General features: G+C 42.4%; 1 protein-coding gene across 7 annotated transcripts in view; it reads right to left on the bottom strand.

Moving 5' to 3' along the window:
• plxna1b (plexin A1b) overlaps positions 1-9,738 on the bottom strand; it is a 193,664-nt gene that overhangs the window by 59,638 nt on the left and 124,288 nt on the right. For all 7 annotated transcript variants that reach the window (XM_020592554.1, XM_020592556.1, XM_020592549.1 and 4 more), the window contains exon 10: positions 2,755-2,955. In XM_020592554.1, the coding sequence (XP_020448210.1) occupies positions 2,755-2,955 (201 nt within the window). The remainder of the gene's footprint in view (positions 1-2,754; positions 2,956-9,738) is intronic.

The raw sequence follows: 9,738 nt of genomic DNA, 5'->3' as shown, positions 1-9,738 counted from the left end.
TACAGAACTCCCATAGTACCTACAATTTTTCCCCATAAGCAGATATGGATAGTCAATACTAAACAAGGATAATATGAAGCTGAAATTACAGTATCATATGTCACATATACAGTACGTTATTGACAACCTCCTGTTAGGGAACACTATATAAGAGTATTGAGTTATTATGGCCCCTGTAAAAGGAGCAAAGTATGGGAAACTGGAGTTTAAACATGATCCCCCTGTGGATATCCTGAATGTCCTGTGGATAGTTATCTTCTTTTGGATAGTGTGATGATATTGGATCAAAGACAGGAGAATGAGTTTTGGCCTCAGGAGAGACTTCTGAGCTGATTTTCTCTCTCACACACTCATCTCTTTTACCCCCTCTGTTCTCTTCAATATCACTCACCTTCTCACTTTTCTCCATTCATCTCACCTGAAATAGTCTACTATGCTCAATTTTCCCTAGCCTACCTTAAAGCATCTCATCACCATTTTTTTTTTGCCGTTTCCACTAATAGCTAGTACCACCTCTCTTCCTGTCCTTTCCCCCCTGTCCTTCGGTCCTCTTTCCTTAGCTTCTTTGCATATGTGTCTTGTTCTATCTTACCCCCCTCTCTCTTGCTTTTTTCACTTTATAGAAATCGAGTGAGTACTGTATGTGCCAGTTTGCACAATGGTAACGTCTTATGTACATCATAAACCCAAGGCTAAACTGTGGATTAGTACCCCTGTGCTTATACCATTGATTAGCAACCCCACCTCACCAACACCAACGGTCTTCCTGCAGTGGTTTAAAGGAAACTCCAAACACATACACAGCTATCCTGGGATCCATAGCCTTAGGCTGATTGAAGGATGCACATGTATACACACACACACACACACACTGATTAGCCCCTATGCACACAGCTCTGTTCATGCAAACCAAGGCAACAGTGTGTATGCAGCATAACAGATGAAGTCTATTTCTACTGCAGATTCATACATGATTCATTGAGTTGGTGCTGAACACTGTCAAAGAAGGAACAAACATAGAGGGCTGCACATGAAAAGGAAAAATGTGAAGGCCTATAAATGGATAAACTAATATTTAAGTTCCACATTCTCATGAAATACTGCTCCAGAGCTATAATAAGACTCTCCTCCTAACAATAATTCATGACACATAATTATATTCACAAGCCCAGGCCTGGATGAATTGTGTCTTAATGGTGAGTTCATGCAGCTGGTACCTTTTTCATCCACTGAATCTAACTATGGCTTTGTGCAGACTTGATGAACGTGCTGTGTCGATATCTGACCACACAGTCAAGTTGGCATAGCTAATTGCTATCAAGTGCTAAGCACTGACAGCTGCTAGCGTGTCTACTTTGCGGACATCAAATGGGTAAATTCAGCTTTTGGCTGGGGCTAGGCTTTGCTGTTGATTAGCACTGGCCTTGCAGCTACAATAAACAGTCAATAAACAGACATCTCTGTGGAGAGACAACCCTGTCACTAGCTAATTAGCACTGCCTTCACATACAACTGGCTAGCATGTGCCAGTGCCTGCAGACTGCCTGCCGATCCTGACAGAATCAAATGCGGTGCATGTGTGCATGTGTGCTATATGACTGAATAAAACTGTGACTCTTATGACAAGATGTAGGAGCATACAGACAGGTGGTAAAGTTCTTCAAGGTGCTAAAACTTATAAACCAGACATGACAACTTGTAGGTGTTTGAATGTTTCAAATATTTTTTTTTCCGTGTGCGACGTTGTGGTGACAGTTGCGTCACCCTCATCTAAAACAAAATTAACAGCACCTGCTCGTATCTCGTCTTAGTGTTGTTTAATTGCATTATTTCCCAAGACAGAAATAGACAGGCACAGAGGCAAGCAGCCGAAGTGAGTGTATGAGAGATGAGGATGAGGCAGTGAGGAAAGTAGAGAATGGCAGGAAGAAAGAAGAAAGTATGACAGATGGAGGGAGGAAGAGAGGAGGCAGAGAGAGAAAGACGTAAAGAGTTGAGGTGTAAACATGATCAATCTGCTCCCAACTAGGTTCAGAGACAGACTTCCTCTTCACATTTTCAGCCTCAGTGAAGCGTGTTGCTAGCTACCTCTTATTTGTCACGCTAGCTGATGCCTTGCAAACACACATGTACACAACCATCTTTCAACACACAGAACAGGCAAAGGACCGCATGCACAAACACCTTTGCCTAACTGTAAATCCTCTATACAAACAAATACAACTTCTTTCAAAAAAATTTGCAAAGACTATCCTTCAGAACATATTAATAGACTCACATCCTTCATCCCTACCAGCCAAAACCAAACATACATTACCACCTTCTGGTTTGATGCCTCCACCAACCAGGTCACAGTGGCCTGGACCTTTGACCACCAAAATCTAATCAGTTCATCCTTGAGTCCAACATTTGTGCCAAAGTTGAAGAAATTGCCTCAAGGCATTTGAGATACTGCATTCACCAGAATGGGGTGGACAGACGGCCAACCCAAAAACAACAGCTGCTGATTTAGCTACCTAGTAGCATTCATTGGTCGAGAGTAACCGTGCTAAATAACAAGGGCCTAAATAAAACTCACAGAATTATTTCTGTTCTCGTAGTTGATGTAGGGTTTTCTCTTTCTTTCCCGGAATGAGTGAAGAACACACCACCATTACTGTAGCTGCTGTGTTCTCCACTACCAACATCACTAAAAGGGCATCTACTACACACCCAGATTACACAAAAATCCAATGTTTTATCACTATTACTCACCGGTGTCTTCTGACACTGGATGGAGGAGCTGTTGAAGCGCAGGGCAGGGACACTAAGGGTCTCTCCCTGAATGTGGAAGACACACTCGTAATTCCTCTGTCCTGATTGGGGCTGGGGCAGGTTCTTGGCTGCTAAGGTGATTGGCTTGGTCACCCCGACAGGGATGTAGATCTGGGTTGAAGGCAGAATCTGGGGGCAGTCCTGCAGAGTTAACAAAACAAACAATACTTCACTTTTTTCATCTAAAGGAGACAAATAAAGAGGGCAAGCTTGTTTAATACAGTCACAAGTAAGCAAACAAGGCACAAATAGCACAAAGATAAGAGAATAAAGGATGAATAAATAACTTGATAAGATTTTTAAAAAGCCAGCAAGCCGTAGGGTTACATATTTGACTTCATGCCGGATTTGTAACAATACACTCAACTTTAAGAGCTGTGCTATGATGCACTGTTCACATCAGCTACAAGCTTGTGCAACATTCTCACTGGCATTGCACCAGATGTAAATGCTGCACAGCAACATTTGAGCATGAGAGCTTTTCATACAAACTTCACAAAATATTGTCTACCCAATAAAATTATTCACACCACAACAGTGGTGCATTGTCATGGCAGGAAGAAAGACTCCCGCGTATTGTGTCCATGTGTGGAATGACGTAATGAACTCAGGAAGTCTGTATTTGCTTGTGTGTGTTTGTGTGCGTAAATCAATCAGTAATACTGGCCAGAGCTGGCAAGGGTCTTGTTTTCATCATTAGGGGAAAGAGCCCATTCGCTGACTTACACCACTGGAGAACATAGCCCTGGAGGGTGTATGTATCCATGCACAGATGTGTAAGACAAATAGGTTTATTAATGTGTAGTGGCTTAATATCTACATGTGTACAAGTTACTGATCCAGACTATGACAGGACAGTCCACTCAGTATGCACGGCAATGCATCCTAGATTTGCATGTGTGTATGTGCTGGATGGAATGAAGTCATTACAGGGTTCATGTCATGATTTGGCACCGATGCAGAACTCGCCAACACTGAGAACTGGTGGGGGAAGACATTTCCCGCACAACTTAGCTTGGGTAGAACTAACCTACACAGTACATGGAGGGAAAGGGGGCACTGAAATTATGGGTTGAAGTCAAAGATTAAGATTAATCATTCACCTAAAAAACTATTTCAGGATGATTTGGCATTCCATGCAACAATTATAATTTTAAAAACAAAAACACTTCCATTCTTCCTCTTGTCCGAGTACAGAAGAACCTGAAGTTGCCAATAGTGTCACAGCGAGTTACTGTACAAAGTAACACACTTGTGCTGACAAGTCAGAAGAGCTTGGTCTAGAAAAACATTGACCAGATTCTTGTAAAATATTCACTGCACACTAGGCACTGCACATGCTCTCCTTAATTTCTTGCTGGAGCCTTTCTGTTAAGCAGATAGCTGGGTCTGTGTCAGTAAATTTTTCTTTCCCCTCCTCTGCTGTGAGATGTTGTAGATCAGAAGCTACAGAGCGTCCCTGGGGCCTGAACACAATGCTGGAGTTTGTTCATTAGCTTGCTTAGCACTGGCCTTTTGTGTCAGATCACACACAAACACATGCACAACACATAATGAGAGAAGAGAATACTATAGGAGGAAAAATTGGGCTACAGAAGACCTGATATATGATAAAGAGGAGGAAGGTGGGTGAGAGGAGGAATGGAGAGGGGAGGCAAAATGGATGGTACAGGAGTAGGGGCTTAGGAAGAAAATGGTGGAGGGGGGAAGAGAGGGAGGAAAGAGGGGGAAATTAAGAATGGTTGGGGAGAGGAGGAAACAGGAATGGAAGGAGAAGTGGAGGGGGAAGAAGAGGAGGCAAGTTTAAACTGGAACACAGCAAAGTGAAATGGGAAAGTCAGAGGGAAAGTCAGACAGCTGCTGGTGCCAGGAAAGGAAGAACAGAAATGCAAAGTAGAAAAAGCATGAAGAGAAGATATTTTAGGCTGGAAATGTGAGAAGGCAGGGATGAGTACCCGCTTCCCCTGCGCCTTTTCTGTCTCTTTAGCAGTCCCTTCCATCTATTCTTCCATCCATCTAGCTCCACCACATACCCAAGGCTCCTGACAACATCCTACTTAATTAAGTGCCTGCAGCCTCAGACAGCACTTTGAAAAATGATGGAGGAGGCCAGAGATGGACAGAGAGACAGACAGAGAAGAAAGTTGAGATTGATTGATTTGCACTTGTGGCTTCTGAAGTCCTGTTTCAATAAAATGGATGCTCGTGTCAAAAGCTTTGGGCCTGCATTGTCCGAGGTGCCAAAAGAGCATCCTTCTGCTCAAGTTACCATGTAGGCCCTACTGTGACAGAAGCCAGTACAGCCTATAGTGCAAACTGCAGGTAACCAATGTTTTATTCACCTGCCTATTGATTTTATGTCAGCTCAGTTGTCTGCATGTCGTTTTCTCTGGCAAACATATTTCCTTAAAGTATCCTACCATCCCAACATAGAGGTCAGTAAAATTTTCTAAAAATGAGGATTAAATATTTTTGCTGCAGTTTTAATTTGAGGAGCAGTGTTCCAGCTCTTTACCATTCAGTTACCATACTAGGAAATGGAAAGGTTTTAGGAATTTCTGTATGTAAGAAAATCTGTCAGAAAAGTTCAGTGGCCTGCTGATACATAAAATTAATCAAAACTTCAGTTCCTCACATCAAAGACTTTAAGGATTTACTGTAATGGTAATACAAGCCATTGGAAAGTGAGCCAGCGCTAGGATAGTTCACGGATGACATGTTGCAAGAGTTCAGAAATCAAAACTGCACAAAGAACCTGGCTTCTCAGATACAAGACAGAATGGAAAGGCGTTTTGGGAAAGAGATGGAGGTAAGAGGGAAGGGGAAAAGAGGACATAGAAGGAAAACATGCTCTGCAGAGAGAAACTATTTCATCGGTATTTGTGACAGGTGCCAAAACAGTTCAAAGCTGGCATTAGGGCTACAAAGTGCAGAGTACACTGAAACAATATTTCATCAGGGGGATTTGTTTGAAGTTGGAAGAGATCCTTTTTTCTCTCCCCCCACCTTTTTCCTGACTTCTTGGCTTTCATTCCATCTATGAAGACGGATGCTATGGTTTTCTTGGCCAGATGTGACATGTTTGTTTCATTTGGGGAGGACCAGCCAGCCGGGAGGAGAGAGGGGTGTATATTAGTGTGTAGTTAAGAAAACGTGATTTTCTAAATAACTGCATATGCCGACAAAGAGTGTGCCAAATATCACCTTCAGGTGTTTGGTGAGCTGATTCTAGTAAACGTCTGAATCAACAGAAAACTGAGTAGTGATTCTAGTTTTCCTTTCAGACACACGCACCAAACCAGGGACCTCTTTCTGAGCAGAAAAAAACACCTTGTATTTGTACTAAACTGTGCCTGTCTTTGTGAAGTGGGAAGGAAGCATGAAGGAATACACACCATGGATGGTTTCTCCACACCAGAGCTTGGCACAGAAACATCTGCTTAATTTTGAGATACTAATCACTGTCTTTGCATTCTGACATCTTCATAACAATTTTCAGCATCAGCAGATGCAGATCCTGTAGCAGAAAACTGCTATGCCAATTAAACAATTCTTTATTTCTGAGCACACAACTAACGGCAGGTTGAGTAAACAAAAATCCACTATTAGCTCTCACACCCTAATTGGTGTATGTGTGGGTGTATCTACCCGTTTGTGAGTATATGAATGAGTGTAAATCTTGTGTGTGTTTATGGTGGTGGACACCCAAGTCTACAAATTCTTTTCAAAGGAAAGCAGCCAGAGGATTTTCATTACCTCTGTTTTCGCCCAAAGGTCGCTTTTAGCTTTGCTGCCTAAGGCTAGTACCACAGTTCACGTTCATTAACAATAAAGGCATAGCTTATTATGTAGATTATGAAGATGTACTGTATATTACTTCTGTTAAAAGTTCTACCATGTAGAACAAAAGGAAGTATGTTTACTCTGATTGTACTTGTAGTTGATACATATTTTATGAGCTAATTTATTTCATACCTGGGTGTGTTTTAGAGAGAAAATGTAATCAAAACCATCATTTAACAATCTCTTACAATCATACAGCGCTTGACCTAAATTTTTTGACGTCTTACTGCCAACACCCAGATGCCGGCTTTGATTAAACGCTGCCATGAGCTTTCTCCAAGGAGAGCAGCTGCCATTCTAGGTCAAGCCAGTTCTAAAATATTGCTCCCGTCATTTTCACTGCGCTCTGACTGTGTACAACCGCCACCCTATTCCACACCAAATGGAATAAAATCATGGGGGAAAACCTAATAAAATAAGTGTTTGGTGGGCTGATGAGATAATCTCTACTTGTAGCAAAACACCTTTTAACATCCGCTAAGAGCAGATAATGACACAGTCAGCAGGCGAGTGTGCGTGTGTTCATGCAGATATGTGGAAGGTGAGAGATTAAAATCAAGACATACTGTAGATGGGACAGAAGGAGACTGAGGGGTAGGGAGACTGAAGACGAAAGCCTGAGCAGGGTGCGACATATAAAAATAAATAAAAGTATTTTAAAGCCAGAGGAATTCTGAAGGATTTGGCATAGCCTGACAAGATAGAAATTAATGAACCTCCAAAAACACTGCGCATATATAATGAGGCGGGTGTCTGGTTGTTGTTTTTTTTTAAACCCCCACCCTCACCAATCTCCCTCAACTCACCCCCAAGTCCATCCATAATTAATTAGCTGCCTCTGTGATGTGGAGACTATAGATCAGGGAGGAGAAAAAATAACATGCTAAATAATGAAGTAAAGCGATACAAGGAGCCCGGGGGAGAGTTGATATGCATGGATGGCCACAGAGGAATGGGGGGGAAGACACTGGTACAAATAAGTGGGACAGTGTGTGTGTGCACAGGGGCTTGACAAAGAGGTATATGAAGAGTGTTGAATGTTCCCCTCGGCCTCTCAACATGCCTCTCGGGTGACAGAAGTCTCACAGAGAAAATCAAAGAGTTGTCTGAAACCTTGTTCTGAAGAGCCCTATCTACGTCCTGTTACAATTCACTGTACATTAATTTTACATTATAACATCTGGCATCAGGTGGATCATTTTACCCATAACGTGGGAGCGTCACGTATTAGCTGCATGGAACTCCAGTGGGAATGAAACATCTAACCTTTGCAATGACTGTCTTTCTCTTCCACTTAACTAATAAATAAAGCTGGGCAGCAAAACTAAAATGATAATCATCCCGACCGCTTATTTCTAAACAGGGTCACTGGAACCAATCGCAGCTGACGCTGGGCGAGAGGCAGGGTCCACCCTGGACAGGTTGCCAGTCTATCGCAGGGCTGGCATGGAGACATATAACCACACACACACTCACACTCACTCCTACGGGCAATTTAGTGTCACCAATCAACCTAAGCTGGATGTCTTTGGACTGTGGGAGGAAGCCGGAGTACCCGGAGAGAACCCACGCAGGCACAGGGAGAACATGCAAACTCCACACGGAAAGGCCTGGGTTTGAACCCAGAACCCTCTTGCTATGAGGCACTAACCACCGCGCTGCTGTGCCACCCACATAATAATCATATAAAATATAATCAATTAATCTGTTTGCAGCAGAACTGCACTGCTGCACTGGGCAGGTGGCACCCCCAAATAACACGGACACATAAATGGAATAAAGTTAATGTTCTTTCCCCTGCCATTTGTCTGCCCTTATGGTTAGGACAAGTAAATACAGAGGCGAGGAGGGCAGGAAGAAAAACTAAAGCTCAAATGTGGGTGAGCCAAGTTGAGAGGAAGAAAAAGCTGAAATTCTAATAAATATGATGACATTGTTGGCTAAATAAAGTGTTCCCACTCTTCACACATATCAGTGGGTTGATGTTTTATGGGATATTTATGGGTTGCAAAAAACAGAGAGACATCTTTTGTAAAACATGTTTTTATGTTAAATGGTTTTACAGCTTATCACCATGAAACCTGTTGAGATCTAAAGTAGTTCTATTCATTTAACTATTTAAATAATTTTCAATAAAATGTTTTTAACAATTTCTCAGCATATAACCAGTTGATGTGTCATTTTAGTGATTTTTCATTTTCATTCTAACAAATATGGCTATAAAACAAGTAATATCAGGTCATGATATATTACACATCATACTGCCAAAGCTGGGACTACATATCCCCCTCGTTTTGTGTTTACCAGCTGCCTTGTGTTTGAGCACGCGTTTGTGTGTGTGTGTGTCTGGCATTACTCACACTGTGGGTAGCAAAACCTGTTTACACGGTCACATTGTGGGGACTCGACCTTCCTTGTGGAGACCAGATCCTGGTCCCCAGTATGTAAACTGGGCTGCAGAGTGATGACTTGGTTTGAGGATAGGTGTTAGGTTGAGGTTATGCAAGTAGTGGTTATGGTTATGGGTTAGGGTTAGTAAGTAAATCTGCATGAAATGAATGTAAGTCAATGTACCATCCCCAGGGGAAATGAATACAAACATGGAAACAATGGGGCCACCGAGATGAAAGGAGCGAGAAAAGAAGACCTACCCATTAAACCACAGGAAACAGAGATTAGAGGGAGTGAATGCAGGTGTGTCTCTAGCTATTATGACATTAATGAATCACTACATGCACAAACAGTATATAAGAATGTGAGCACTACTTAAAGTAAATATCTACGCATGCTCCACGGAGTGGTACATACTCAGACATGTAAATGCACATCGATGTGTATGTGCTCGCAAAGTTGAGTCAGGCTCATTAGCAGACAGAAATCAGAATGCTGTTCTGTGACCAACTAGACGCTTACTGTGGGGGAGGGATGGAGGGAGAGAGTGGAACAGCTTAATAAGGCAGCAACACGTAGAACTGTGCAGGAGTGAGGAAAGCAAAGGAAGAAAGGGGACTTTGAACCTTGAAAGGGACTGTGAGATTGTCCGCCCACGCCCTTCGTTTCCTCGCAGAGTACTGATGTGGG

Source organism: Monopterus albus, unplaced genomic scaffold (assembly GCF_001952655.1).
Source record: "Monopterus albus unplaced genomic scaffold, M_albus_1.0 scaffold18.1, whole genome shotgun sequence".
Lineage (NCBI taxonomy): Eukaryota > Metazoa > Chordata > Actinopteri > Synbranchiformes > Synbranchidae > Monopterus > Monopterus albus.
This window is presented reverse-complemented; position numbering and strand designations above follow the sequence as displayed.